The sequence below is a fragment of the Corella eumyota genome, chromosome 4 (assembly GCF_963082875.1).
Source record: "Corella eumyota chromosome 4, kaCorEumy4.1, whole genome shotgun sequence".
In the NCBI taxonomy this organism is placed as follows: Eukaryota; Metazoa; Chordata; class Ascidiacea; order Phlebobranchia; family Corellidae; genus Corella; species Corella eumyota.
Window position 1 is genome coordinate 16,985,427 of NC_137493.1, and position 15,779 is coordinate 17,001,205.

At 31.0% G+C, this 15,779-nt stretch overlaps 2 protein-coding genes across 2 annotated transcripts; both read right to left on the reverse strand.

Moving 5' to 3' along the window:
- Positions 1–203: 203 nt before the first annotated feature.
- On the reverse strand, positions 204–10,556 carry LOC145749833 (uncharacterized). Its single transcript, XM_082565700.1, has 19 exons — positions 10,519–10,556; positions 10,248–10,400; positions 9,508–9,692; positions 8,900–9,088; positions 8,251–8,344; positions 7,773–7,952; positions 7,496–7,621; positions 7,195–7,296; positions 6,634–6,752; positions 6,094–6,223; positions 5,797–5,985; positions 5,024–5,237; positions 4,376–4,520; positions 3,929–3,985; positions 3,237–3,423; positions 2,508–2,657; positions 1,976–2,071; positions 1,508–1,641; positions 204–1,159 (listed from the first exon to the last, which is right to left on the reverse strand). Exons 1-19 carry the CDS (start codon positions 10,519–10,521, stop codon positions 748–750), a joined length of 2,865 nt encoding a protein of 954 aa, XP_082421826.1. The 5' UTR covers positions 10,522–10,556; the 3' UTR covers positions 204–747.
- Positions 10,557–11,568: 1,012 nt separating this feature from the next.
- Positions 11,569–14,863, reverse strand: LOC145749769 (oxysterol-binding protein-related protein 8-like). The gene has a single exon (XM_082565630.1). It carries the CDS (start codon positions 14,821–14,823, stop codon positions 12,427–12,429), a length of 2,397 nt encoding a protein of 798 aa, XP_082421756.1. The 5' UTR covers positions 14,824–14,863; the 3' UTR covers positions 11,569–12,426.
- Positions 14,864–15,779: the final 916 nt, after the last annotated feature.

The following is a 15,779-nucleotide window of genomic DNA, read 5'->3' on the forward strand; positions in this document are numbered from 1 at the left end:
ATTATGTTTAGATTAAAAATAAAACATTTTAAAAACAAATTTTCATAAATTATACCAAACAAAGTACTGTAAAAATCATACAATCAAAAAAAACATTAAAATTGTTCTAATTTGGCACTTAATCCAATTAGTTAGTATTTTAAAACTTAATTATCACCAATAACCTAAATCTAGTCCTCACTAATTTAAGCTTCAACGTTCCATAACTGTTCCATCATAATTACTAACTTTTGGTGGATGTGTCATAAAATCGAATCCATATTTTGACCTTGCAGAGCGCTGGGTAGTCAAGTCAATAATATCAGCTTCACCGTTTGTTGCCAACTTTTGATGGAATGGTGTATTCTTAGGGGGGAAAGTAGGTGGGAAATAAGGGAAAAAGAGGGAAAATATGAAAATGTTAGGCTACATGTCTAAGCTACGTATTAATTATTGTAAGCTTGGTATTAAAATACAAATTAAAATATAAATCTACTTTCTCAATGATTAAGTTTTAAATGAATTATTTTTAAGTTTGTCTATTTAAGCTATTTACTCCAAATATTTAAATATATTTGGGTTTGTAGTAACGTGAATTTAGACAACGAATTATTAAATGTAACTAAAATGAACTTTAAAGTAATTAGTAAACTAATAATTAAAAAAGAACATAAGGAAATTGGTAAACTACTAAATGGTAAACAATACAATGTTGTTTAACATATTAAGTTGAAAGATTTTAATTAAAAATTAACGAGGAATTAAAAACTAATGAGATAAGACAACTTTCGTTTTATTTACAGTCTTAGTATAAGTTGGGGTAACAGAGGGGAATGCCCGAGGCATTGGGGGTAAGTAGGAAAGATTGTGGTTACCCCTGACCCAGTTTAACCCCTGGCGATGTTGCTCACCCGGGGATAAAAAAGTGCCGGGTAAATGGACCCTAGCACTACCACGTGGGCTAAGTGGGGGCTCAATTTGGGGGTCAAAATTAGGAGAGTTTTCAAGATTATGGGTAACATTCTGGGGGTGGTTTTTAGAGGGTGTTGAAAAAGGTCGGCTTACTTGTGAGCTGTGGTGGATGGGGCCGGGTGGGGAGGTATATCGACGAAGGGGGGCACTTCCTGTTCGGGTAGGGAGAATTTGAACAGAGGAGATCGAAAATTGAGGTTTCTTCTCACTATAAAAATACATTATTAATTTATTCTTGTTGTAAAAAGCCAAGTTGATTTAAAGATTTAAATGATTTAAAGCATGCTAAAATTATAGAATATTTATTAATGATTTTACAGTTTAAAATAACATGGTGACCAAACCCAGTTACTTTTGCCAGTATATTGAAGTATAACAGCAATGTAGGCATATTGTTTATAGATAAACTATTGGTTGTATCAGCAGGACCAAAAATTTTAAGCACCCATATTAAAAAAATTTAAATGCAATGGATAACAATCTAATGCAGTAATCCCAAATGCATTACCAACCTTAAGACAGCCAATAACTTATACAACAACTTATTTAAAATTACCGTTTAAGTGCAGTGGGTGGTTCATTCTCTTGTGGCACATCATGGTACAACCTTGGTACACTGGTGTAGGTTGAAGGTACTGGGACTGTGGCTCTTCCATAGTTGTAACTCTCTTCATCATATTCATCTAAACGCTACAAGAAATAAAAACAATATTTTAAATAAAATTCAAGTTTTATAAATCAACATAATAAGATAACCTAATTGTCAATCTATTTTTTTCTAAGTGCAATTATAATTAAAATCACAAAATTACTTTAATTTATTTACTACTACAAGTTGATTTTAACTGTTAGAATATGGTTGCAACTCTCAACTAATATTGGCCTGCGATAATTTACCAACGCACCACAATTGGCAATTTTACTTTGAAGGCCTATAAATTAAACACATACATATCTATTGTCCACTAAGCTTTAATATATATAGATATCTACTTTAATAAACTATATTTAAATCTTATCCTACCCCTCCACTCTTTTCCATTCGTTTAATTTGTTTGTCAATATCCAAACTTCTTTCGTCAGGTTCATGTTGGTAAGCTTGGGCAACTCTTGAGATCCTCTAAAACAAAAATTTTAATATTACATGTTTGTTTGGTGCATCTTTGTAATTGGAATAGTTTAACTCTCTTTCAAATGTGTAATTGTATATATTAATTCACTTTTGCAGTAGTTAATACCATTCATTTTTCTTTACTAGAGAGCACTACAGCATGAAAGCAGTGGGGTTTAAACACATTTCATGCAGTAAAGCCAAGTGTTCTAATTACAACATCACACCGTTGGATGTGTAGCTTTATTGGTAAAGCCAGCGCATATTAAAATTTTGTAATTTGCATATTCGAATGTGTTAATAGTATTTACTCCTACTCCATAATAAACACCATACATATAAACACACGAATATACTTAGCCAACAGTTTAAACTACAAAGTCATGCTGACCTTGGTGAATATCTTCACACATTAGGGATCAAATAAAAAAAAGTTTAAACTCACAGGTGCTGATGTCATCCAAGCTACAGCTTGTCCATTAGGTTTACACAATATAGTTGTACACTCAGGCCCAGTTCCCCATTTATCAAGTTGCTTCCATAAGTAGTGACTGGGAGGGTCATGGGCACCTTCCAATGCACTGGCACACCAGACCTAAGGGGGTGAAAATATGGTAATTATTAAGTTTAGAAAAATCTAACTTTATTTGCCCTGAATTAGCTGGAGTTGAATTTGCTAGTTTGGTATATATTATGTATTTCATAGTGGACTTAACAGATTAAACATTGAGTAACATTTGTGACTCGGACAAAGTTTTGTCCAGTAGCGTAACATAGTGGTAAAAATACCTTTCTCTACTTTATAAGGTTCTGGGTTTGAACCCCACTGCTCCCATTAAGTAAAGCGCTATAAACAAAACAAACTCTTGCTTAGCCAAAAATCAATCAAAAGATTCATTTTTAAGCAATTTTATCAATGATATTCCAATCTGGCAAAGTCAACTTGAGACTGGGTCAAGGTAACAAATGTTACTCTATGTTTTGGCCGTAAAGTCAACCTTATCCACATCATAGATAAATAAATAAAAAAGAGGCTGTAGTTGTATAACAGTTTAAATATTATTGACCAAGATTCATTAAATGCACATTTTTTTGCTATACATGATGTAAATAACTCAATTGGCGACATATTCTTATTTTCGTGAATTATTTGTTTAAATTTAAAAATTCTTACAGTTGCAGTGTTCCCTGGTTGTAACTTTGTTCTCGGTGGGAATCGAAACATGGCCACTGGGTGTCCTGCCACATTTTGTTGCAGCAAGTGGCCACCTATATCCTCGGCACGAGTCGCAGAACTATTGTGAACGCGCACAAATCTGCCACCTTCATCGATTTCAAAAACTTTAAGGTTTCCAGTTGCACTGTAGAAAAAAAATTATAAAAATTACAAAATTTGGTATATTAAAATAAAATTAATAAGAACAAATTTTATTGTTAATTTTAAATTTATTGTAAAAGCTGTTTTTAATTTCTTTAATGTATAAAGTTAATGTAAAGGTGTTATTAATAAAAATTTAACTTGAATTTGTTTTACTCTAGCAGTATTAAATGTTTAATTTTTATAATATAATCAAGAATCAATTAGGTTTTGTAAATTTTCTCATAGTAAAATTAAGATAAATACAAATATTTAAACTGATTGTACAATTCATTATACTAAATCATTTGATTTTTTCAACACTACATTAAAATCAATTTAAAACACAAATATTCAATTTGTCAAAAATCAAGGTGATTACAGATTTATTTTTTATAACTTTCCAGTAATCATAAAATAAAAAAATCATTGAAATTTCAACCCAAAGCTAAATAAAATCAATTTAGATCTAAAAAAATCAGTTTCTTAAAACATAAACTCTTCCAAACCTGGCTGTAGCTCCAGAATACCAAAGATGACCATTTTTAGAAGCTTTTACCGAGTGACTAAAATCATTATTTCGAATTTTTTGTAACATTTTATTAACATTCCCTGATTAGTTTTATGTTGTATAAAGTGCTATCACATTCACAGATAATAACAATTTACTTAAAGATTTGTATTTAAAGAGATACTTAACTGAAAAATATAGGTGCTTAATATATTTATTTAAACTGTACTAAAAAAACTCAAAAAAACAATTTAAATTTTTGGTAAAGGCAATAAGAGTTTGGCGCTAAAGTTTAAAATCTTAATTTAGGCATAATATAATGGATAAAAATACTTTTAATTACATTTAATACTTAGTACAGTTCAAATAAATATATTAGCTAGCCATATTTACAGTTAAGTTCCCCTTTAAATGTGATTAGAATATAAATTTGAAGTTGTGTTACCTTGCTGTGCAGTTAAGTAGATCATCTTTAGTTGATGAAGTAACTTTAGCTGTGTCCACACCAACATCTGTCTCTGTAACTTTTGTGTACATTGTGTCCTTGCGCAAGTCATTAAACATTGAGTCAAAATAATCACGGCCCTGACCTGAAAAAAAGGAAGAATAAAAAAGGTCTTTTCTATACTTAAGAAGGTAAATCTTAAGTTTAAACTAGTTCAATATTAACTGTGTTGATAGATGTAACATTCAGAAAAATACTTTATTAATATATTGAAATGTATTAGTTAGATCCTTATGCTATTTATAGGTTTACTTATTTATTAACTAGTCCATAGCATACTCTTTGGTTTGCATTGTTCTTATCATAATATAGTTGCAACTCACATTAAATTGGGCCGAAATAATTTTCCTGTGCACCACAGACATCAGTTCTATTTGTATTTAGTAAGCCTATAAATTGGACACCTATTCATGTATATATTGTTCCATAAACCCATATAGAATATCACAATTAAAAATAAAACATAAAGACAAGTGTCAAAATCCTAATTACAAATTAATGTTTGCCACCATTGGGTCTATTATTGCCCGACTTTCAAGATAAATCTTTACAAAGTAAAAAAAATAAATTTAAGATTATTGTTGGTACCTGCATCACCAGGAATATATCTCGCATTATTAGCACTAGCTGGTCTTCTAGGTAGAATCCTAGGGGGGGTCGGATTATCTGGTCTAGGGGGTAACACAGTTATTCCCGGACTATCAACACTCTGGCGCCTCCTAGGTGTGCCAAATTCAGAACCTAGTGGAGATTTTAACTCGAGGACTGAGCTGGATCGACTTAATGGAGATTCAACACGGTTCTAGAAATAAAAAAAAGCTCAAAGTTAAATTTAAATATGTAATGCTGTTTTTAAATCTTTGTAAAATTTGTGAAGTATTTTTTTATGTATATATCTTTATCCTAGATGTAGGAAAGTCAAATGCTCATGCTAAACACAGAGTAACATCAGTTACTCCGACCTAGTCCTAAAATGCCTTTAGAAGTTTATTATTAATTATAATTGCCCAATAATTAAGCTGCTGATTAATTATTGGCTCAGCAGGAGTTCATATCGTTTATAACGCCTTACTCAAGGGTGCTACAGCATAAAAGCAGTGGGGATCGAATCTATAACCCAGAAAATGATGTAGTGTAGAAGTGTTCTCAGTATAAAAAGTTTCATCAAATCTTACTTAAAGTTGGTACTAGAAATAATTGTTTATGCAATAAAATTGCTTATGTAAAAAAATTAATACAGGGCTTTACACTATGGCAAGTCAGCAACTGTAATTAAACTTTAAACCTTAAATGGTAAGAAAATTGGAATTCTTTGAAATTTTTAGAAATAAAAACAATAAATTATGAAAATTAAAATTTACATTTTGTTTTAGGTTTTCCTCGTTATAGTTTGATGTTGCCAACGGGGTTTCAAATAATTTGCTTCCCTTTGACCCAGGTGGGGCTCGAATAAAACCCCTGGTTGCTATCGGAACAGAAGCTGGCCGAGTGGACTTTGGGGTAAATGCTGAAAATTGGGGCTGAAAATTTGGGGTAAAATGAGGGGAATTCTGAAAAAATTTTAAAAAAAATTTTAAGTCAAATTATAATTTTTTTTAAATAAACTTTAAAGATCAGTTTTTTGTGAATTTAAATTTAAATAAAGTTAATTTTTTTACATTTATTTTATTTGTCTCATTCTGTTGATGATTCCCATTCAAGGTAAAATTATTTTCTTGTTGTTTTTTGTCACTTTCAAGAAAATTGAGCAAGTTTTTTTTCGTGTCGATATTTCTGTTGTTTTTCAATCTAAAAATATTATGTATATACCTAAATATTAATTTATTCTAACAATACCTAAATATTAATTTATTCTATTATCCAAATTTTTAAAAACTGTTTTTAAAAACTGTTTTTAAAACCGGCAGCGTGGTGTAGTGGTCAGAACACTTCCTGCACTACATGAGGTCCTGGTTTCGATCCCCAGTGATCTTATGCTGTACCGCTCTTAAGTAAGGCAGTATAATTGGTATGAACTCCTGCTGAGCCAGCACTTAATCAGCAGCTTTATCGGGCAAATATTAACTATAAAATCTCAAATAGCCACAGGCAACTCTAGAGTGGGTTGGGGTAACTGTTGTTACTCTTTGACCCTTCTACATCAAGGATAAAAATTTAAACAAAAAAGTACAAAAAAGATATAAAAACAGTGTTTCCACCTTTTTTCTTCATCTTCAATCAAGTTCCTTAGAAAGTCAATCTCAGCTTTGAGTGGAATATTTGCATCTTGAGCTGCACTCAGTTCTTGGAGTTTGATCAACAGTAAATCTTGGGTTTCCTGAGAAAGTAAATTAGTTTTTTTTTTAATTATTCTCTATGTGATAACGTTGACTTCATGACCTAAACATAGAGTAACTTCTGTTATCCTGACCCAAGTTGACTTTGGCCGTTTGGAATATTATAGATTATAATTGCTCGATAATTATGCTGCTGATTAAGTATTGGCTTAGCAGGAGTTCATACCGTTTGTAGCGCCTTACTCAAGGGTGCTACAGCATAAAAGCACTGCCCTTAAATTAATAATGTTAGGTTATAAACAATAGTAATAATGTTAGTTTATAAACAATAGTAATAATGTTAGGTTATAAACAATAGTAATAATGTTAGGTTATAAACAATAGTAATAATGTTAGGTTATAAACAATAGTAATAATGTTAGGTTATAAACAATAGTAATAATGTTAGGTTATAAACAATAGTAATAATGTTAGGTTATTAACCTGATGTTTTTGTTCCATTTTCCTCATTTGAGTTTGCATTGAAGTTCGGTCAGAATCTAAATTATTTTGGGAAACTTTTAAGTTTGATTCAGAGGCAGTAAGCTGAGTAAAAAAAATAAAGTTACATTTTTTAGCTTAATTGTGTTTAATGTAAGAAGGCCAAGTTTACAGTCTTATCATAAATCAATATTCCTTACCACAACCTTTTAACACAGCCTTGCCTCTTATTGAAGCCTAATGAATTTATATTTGTATGTCCAACTAATAAACATCTTATAAAAAAACTGATGTACAAATTTACCTTTGACAAGGTGATATGATATTCGTTGGTTAAAGAATTTAGGTCAGTTCTAAGTTTGTTATTTTCCGATAAAAGATCGTTTAAATTTTTGGAATCTGTTTCCATTTGCATTTTCAACTGTGCAATCTAAAATAGTAAAATAAATTTTAATTTATAATACTAATCCTTTAACTAAACATTTGGAAACTTAGACAAATGTCTTAAAATTAAATAAATATAACTCCAATTTCTTTTAATCAAAAAAATTTTTTTTAAATGTTTTTGTCGTGTTTCTTACATCCAAATTATGTTTGTTATCAGCTTCCTCCATAAATCTCCTCAACTCGATCTCACTTGCCTCCCGTGCTCTTCTCATAACATCCTCCACTTCCCCATTGTTTGTCCTCCTCGAGGCTTCCTCCATCTCAAGGATCAGGAGACGAGATCGCTCCAAACGTTGCTGCAAATCACCAATCTCCTAAAAATAATTATTCAAATTATTTTTATTTATTTTTGAAACTATTTATCCTCAGTCTGGGAAGGTCGACTTTACAACCTAAACATAGAGTAACATCAGTTACCCTGACCCAGTCTCGAGTTGCCTTTAGCAGTTTAGGATAATATGGATTATAATTGCCCGGTAATTATACTGCTGATTGGTTTTTGCGCTTGGCAGAAGTTTTAACTGTTTAAATCCTTTTCTCAAAAGAACTTTGAGATGAAAGCAGTAGGAATCAGACCATTAACCTCTTGTTGTAAAAGTAGAAAGTCCTTACCTGGCGATACATTGCTAACTCATGATGAGATCTTGCATGGAAATCAGAAAGCTGATGTTGCAAATCATTCTTTTCTCTTTCTTCAACTGAACATCTTTAAAAAAATTAATAAGTTTTAAAATTTGTTTTAAAAATTAAAAAAATTGTTCATTATACTTTAATTGAGTCTTAAATTTAAAAAAATATATTTTTCAGAGATTATATTTTTTATTTTGGAGATTTAATAAAAATTAAAAAAAAAGGCCCGAATTACAAAGTAGTTAATAATGTCGTAGCCCTTAATTTAAATAACAACCAACAAAAGAGAGTAACGTTTAAATGGTGGCACAATAGTTACAAGTTAACAAAAGTTACAAAAGGTTAAGGTAACAAAGAGATGACAAACACAAGTTTGAACAAATAAAAGTATTTTTTACCTGATTATTGTATCAACTTTTTAAATAAAAGTCAAACCCTTTGGTTTAGGTATTTAAAATGACCATACCAAATACCATATATAATTACCATAATTATATAGTTACCATAAAAAAATTAACAAGTATAAGCAAGATATAACATTTAAACAGTGGGAATTGAACACGGTACCTCATGTAGTGATACGGTCTGCTGTAAAAATCACATCAAATTTTTAAAATAAATAAAATTTTACCTTCTTTCCATCTCCCTTAACTTCTTCTTTAAATCTTCAACTTCTAGTTTAGCTGCCTCCAATCCACTTCTGGGCCCAGTTAACTGGGATTGAGCTTGTTGTAGTTCTAAGTCCTTGCTTGATAATTTAACCTGAAGTTGGGTTATTTCATCTCGCTGTTTCATGATCTGTTCATTTAGTGATAAACATCTAAAAAAAAGTTAGATTGATATAAAAAACAAATTATTATACATTTTTTATATTTATTTATCTTTTATGTAGAAAGGTTGACTTCATGACCTTAACATAATGTAACATTAGTTAACCTAACCAATTGTGAAATTGACTTTGACAGTTTGGAATAATATAGAATTTAATTGTTTGATAATTATGCTGCTGATAAAATGTTTGGTCAGGTGGACTTTATACTGGCTATACCGCCTTATTCAAGAGTGCTACAGCATGAGAACAGTAAGGATTAAATCCAAGCTCTGTATAGTGAATCTAAGTGTTTTGACAACTACACCACACTGCCGGTTACATTAAAACTATTTAAGATTTAATTGTCAAATAATCTATAAACTATGTATTTCTATTAGGGATGGAAATTATTCTAATTTATTATTAACCTTGTCTCATATTCGCTTGACATTGAATCGTATTTTGCCCTTGAAGCTTCAATCTCATTTTTCTCTCGATTTAACAACTCAAGTTGATTGTGAAGATCGTTTATTTGTTGTTCGTAAGTTCCATGTAAATTCTCAATTTGTTCTGCCCATTGTCGCTCAGAATTGTAATCAATGGCTTGAGTGTTCTGTAAGAAAACATTGTTAGTCTTATGTTGTACAATTTTAATTGTTGATCTTACATTAAAGTATATGCAGTGATATGCTTACAAGTTCCGGCAGCAAGGTTTAGTGGTAAGAACACTTGCTACACCACACATAAGGTCGTGGGTTCAATCCCCACTGATCTCATGCTGTAGCGCCCTTGAGTAAGGGGCTATAAATGGTATGAACTCCTGCTGAGCCAGCACTTAATCAGCAGCATAATTACCGGGCAATTATAATCTATAATATCCCAAAATGCCACAGGCAACTCGAGACTGGGTCAGGGTAACTAATGTTACTCTATGTTTAAGTCGCACATTCGACTTTACCACATCAAGGATAAAGCTATTGAAAAAAAAAAGTTTAAAAGCATAAAATGTTTAAAAATCAATGCAGTAAAAAATAAAATAAAACCCTTAAAATATTTAAATTGTGACTTTTAAATTATTTTAAAAAAGCAATCTACCTAAAGGTATTTAACTATAACTTTTATGAAATAAAATTCTAAATATTTAAAGAGTTATAAAACAAATAATTACTTGGTTTTCTCTTTGTGTTCTGACATTTTGAACGTAGTTAAAATATCGTTGATAGAGATCTTGTAATTCCGCTTTCTCGTTTATTCTGCCAGAAATTAAAGAACTCTCAGCATCTTGTTTATTTGAATGTTCCATTATAATCCTTACATTAAACTAAAATAACAATTAAAAAGTATAATTTAACGAAAATAAACCAATATTTATGTCCCAAAAGTTGGATTAAAGTTTAACTAATTAAATTTTTACAAGTAATTAGGCGTTTCTTTTTTACCATTTCGATTCGTTATTTTTATAGATTTTTACTACAGAACCCAAAGCTATAATATGTTGCTAATAAAAACAACTACAAGTTATGTATAAGCAACCTTATCTAACTAGAACACACGACGTTTTCTTTGTTGTTTGTTTTAATATCGGGTTTGTCATTGATGGCGTCCCGTATCTAAGGATACTCTTATCAAAATTCCAACCACATCGAGCGCTATTTATTAAGCCCGTCATTTTTTTGTATATATCTTTATCCCCGATGTGGGAACTTCGAAAGCACGACTTAAACATAGAGTAACATCAGTTATTCCGACCCAGTCTTGAGTTGCCTGTGGCAGTTTGGGATATTATATATTATAATTGCCCAATATTTGAGCTGCTGATTAAGTGCTGGCTCAGCAGGAGTTTATACCGTTTATAGCGCCATACTCAAGGGCGCTACAGCATGAAATCATTCATAAAAGATGGTGTTTATCGTAAAAATTCCAACAGGAAAACCTAATAAAATAATTAAAACCAATGCATTAACATATACTTTAAAATCGTGTCTTAAATAACTATAAGATACTTATTAAAATATATATGTATGGTGTTTTTTTGTTTTATTAAAATGTTATCACTTTAATTTTTTGTCTTGTAACAACTAATTTAAGCAAGAAAGTTAATGCACTCAAAATCCGTATAATAACCGATATATTGATAAATAAATATACACCTAAAGGCCTAAGTTTAAAACTATTTAAATATTGTATTCCCACCAATTTTTACTTGCATTTCAAAATCAAACAGCGAAACAAAATCGATATTTTAATAAACTGCAACAACATTTAAACCAGTCTTTAAATCCCTAGTGAATATTGGTAATTACTTTACTCACTTAAGTAGTATTGGACTTAATCAAACAAAATTGAAATTTGTTTATTTAAGTCTAACATGAGAAACAAAATTATGAACATTTTTATATCATCAATAATAAATTTTATTCCGTAAATAATTTCCTTTTCTGAAATACGTAATTAGCTATGATTAATTATCAATTATATTGTGTATTTGTTTCAACTAAACACTTTTAAACTAGCAAAATAAACAGGCTAGAATAAGCAGTATTAATTGTATTAATGGCTTAGTTTTTAATCGACTTTAACATAAGGTCACAGTGAATTTAAACACTTCAAATTTATCATGGTATTGTAATATTAAAACCATTGCACTATTAACCTTTGATATTAGTAAATAAAAGACAAGGGCTTTCATTAACTAGTAGTGTATAAAACACCAGTCTTCAGCACAATGTCAATTCACTATTATGTTTATAGAAAGGACAATCCACATTCATAGATACAGTAAAATTAAAATTCCAAAAGCTCATTGTATTATGTAAAGCATATTGAAGAATGGCTTAAAAAGCATAAAGCTATTATATTCGGTTTTAATCAATAAAGATTAAATTAAATTGTAAGTATATTATGATTGAAGAATAAAAATTATGGGAGGTAACTTGAATTTAAAAAAAAGATTAAATATAAGATTAAAATAAATTTTTCTCAGTTATGGCTTAAAATAATCAACAACAACATTACGACACTAATTATATAAAAAAATTTCAACGAGTACAATTCACCATAACATCATTTTCATATGTTTAAAAATATGTAAAATAACAACAGTTTTAAAGACAAATAAAACCTCATAATAAATGTGCCAATCAACCTAAAAAATAAACAGCAGTTACACCATGCTGTGGCTATAAAAATATATAATGTCATGAAACAAAAGGTGAAGTAAAATAAATATTGACATAAAAGAAACAAAATGTTAAAAACACAACCCTATAATTTATGTAAAAATATCAACGTAAAAGCGAATTAAACTAGATATAAATTAAATGTAATAATTAAAAGCAAGGGTTTATCTATTTAAAGAAATAAAATATAAGGATACTTATAAAAACCGACGCAACAACAGGCAACCAGTTGATAACTAAAGAAGATGAGTTTTCTTCTAAGCGTAGGCTGACAATTCCTAATCTTGTTTCTAAATCTTCTAACTTGGCAACAATTTGGGTTTGTTTGTCAGCCACAGGGGACAACGCAGATTGAAACTCGTTGAATATTTTCCCGCAAGCATATTTTTCTTGAAGATTGTTTTCTTGAAGATCGGTATCACAACTAACTGAGGAACTAAATGAACGAGAGCAGCTTTCACGACCTAGAATACCAACTAAGGATGGAGATCGACCTGTTGTTTTCACTGGTGATGTTTTATGCTTTGTTTTGGTGCAAATTACCCCATCTTTTTCATACTGAAAGATATCATTTAAGTTATCCCAAGGTCTGGCATCAGTGTGTTTATAAACCCAATCATTACATTCCGAATCAAACTCAAAAAACTTCGTCTTCCATTCGATGTTATTTTCTTTTCGTTCTTTAGCAGATTTTCTCTGTGCTTCTTCTAAGATGGATTTCTCTTCTGTGGCTAGAATCTGGTTGCTGGCATCAATTGCTTTTGTAACTTTTCTCCACAAAAATTGTGATTCAAATTCACCCTGCTTTTCCATTTCAACGACAGACCGTTTTAATCTTGATTTTTTGATCTCAGGTGTTGGGCACCAAAACTGTTTAACTGAGCCCTCTTTCAGATCTGTTATGGTCACATCCCGGTCCCAGTACCCACTTAGAGTTGCTAAGACACGATTTCCAAATAAAATTCGACCTGAAATTTCATTCATTTGACCGCTTCCTCCAAACATAGGTTTTAATTTAAATTCAAGCTCAGTTGTATAACCAGTTTTCTCACATTTAATGAACACTTTTCCACCAAACTCCATCGTCATTTTACCATACAAAATGCCTTTACAGTGCGCATACGGCATCGTAGCACAGTATTCTTCACCCTGTTTTAAAAGAAGAATTTTTGCAGTGCCGTCTAGAATAGCAGAGATTGAATTTCCATAGAATTTGGATCTTGATAAAATGCTTCCGTTAACCAGAAATCCTCCTAAACGATCGCTTACAACAAAGGCAGAAATAGGAGGGTGATGAGAGACCTGTTCTGCAATGTAGAAAGTTGAACTATTGGTAGCAGGATTGTCCCATTTGCAGCGAAATGTTTCTCCTAAAATTGGATTGTACGGCTTCTTTAGACCTTTAGGTTTCTTATAAAACCCAGAAAGATACCATTGCGTGATTTTTTTCATTCTTTCAAATGGATTTTCCAAATTTGTGGCCTCAGATATTAAATCAGAGTGGTAATAATAATCTGATAATTTATCTAAAAACGAGCGTGGTTCTAATATAAATGTAGGGAGAACTACTTTAGACAAATCCATACCAGGTCGCAACTGTTTAAGTAAGGTCCAAACAATGCTCTTATTTTCATCAGCCAGAACCTCGGTCTGTGTAGTTTCGTTAGCATTAGCTATTACCTCAACCGAATCACTCATATACACAGTAGCATTAATGTCTTCAGAAACAGACAAGGTTTCATTTTTTCCACGAGATGAACAACTTGATTCTGTGTCTGTTTGATCCTCCTCTATTTTGACTTTATCCTCGCTGTCCGAGATTGATGAGGAGCCACCAAAACTTCCATTATCAAGGTTGTTAACTAACTGACCTTGACCCATCAAAGTTAGTTTTTGTTGTAGTTCTGCAAGGTCGACAGAATCCTCGAAATTAGAAAGCGGAATTTCACTAACTGGAGGTAACTTTTTGTCATCATTCTGATCAGTTGTTTTAGCTGGAGTTTTTACTTCAAGAGATTTCTTCAGCAAGTTTGAGCATTTTCTTGCAAGTTCTAATGCATCCATCCAACATTGACCATCAGATTCAGTCTGAGCACGGAGAATAAGATAAGAAGTTGGTAGCGAGCTTGAGAGAAGACTGGATGTTTCACTGCCCGATTTCGCCCAAATTGATTGGTTTAAAGCATGAAAAACCTTGAAACAAAAACCCTCCTTTTTCGAAGGTCGTTCAATTATTTCAACTGATGTTAACAACACTGTTCCAATACATTGTTTCTGTTTCGAGTTTTTATAAAATATTAACATCCCGGGTTTTAGAACACACCAAACCCTACTCCAGTTCTTTAATGTGCTTCGTACTTTTAACCAATCAGATAACAGGATCACAGCTGGATTGTTTGCTGTTTGTTTAAGTTCATTTTCAGGTTTTTTCTTCTCCAACCGATAACTTTGTTTCTGCTTTTTTAACGATTCCCGTTTTGATAATTTTGAAACATTTGGAGTTGATTGTGATTCAGAAACTGAATTATTGCGGGAAGTTGAATAACTGCTGTTATCAACAGACATTATTTATTGCAATTAAAAACTACAATTTCTTTATTATTTACAAAAATATCTTTAAAAATTAAAAATGCGTTTTATTTTAACAACATATTTAGAGGCTCTATTAGCGTCGTCCGCCGGTTTAAATAATCAATTAGTAATAAAATGAATGCGGAAATGGACAGAATGTACAAGAGAAGATTAGGGTATGGTAATAAAAAATTTCGCCCTTTCCGCATTTATAAACTTGGCGGACGACGCTAATAGAGCTTCACAAATTTATACTAGGCAAAATCAAAGCTAACCGTCGGACTGTAAAGTAAATTAACAAAGGCTTAAAATTCTATAGATAGCTCTAATTTCGATGTGATAATACGAAATAGAAAAACGGCTAAAAGGGTTTCGTAATCTATGTAACTTTGTTGTATTTAGAAATCTTCAACTAAGCGATCTAAATTCTATTTGCGATTTTAAAATGTGCTGATCAGTGTTTCTACTTTCATAAATGTATATTTTAAATTTGGTTTAGTAGATGCGCTTAATATAACTTCTTTTCAAAGAAAAATGACAAAAATTTTTTTTTTTCATTGAATGTTAAATGCGGAAAATGCGGAATACTATATTAATAATATGCGGAAAAAAGCGGATACAAAATTAGACCAATTTTTCACAAAAACAGCAATTTTTTTTATGGTAGTGTACATTTGCAAAAAAAAAACTAACAAAAAAACACAGTGCTAACAAAAACTATATTATTTAATTGTTATTAATTTTTTCTTTTTTCTGAAGCCATATTTTTAGCAATATTGATCCAACGGAAGAAATAACAATTAAAGTACCTCCTATTACTGCGATATAATTGGGTAAAACTTGGGTAACCAGGGCTTCAAGTATGTAAGCTGTAAAAGTACAACTAGTAAAAATCATTCCAACGTGAGTTGCTTTTTCTGTTTTGAGTGCTTGTATCATGAATAGTTTGC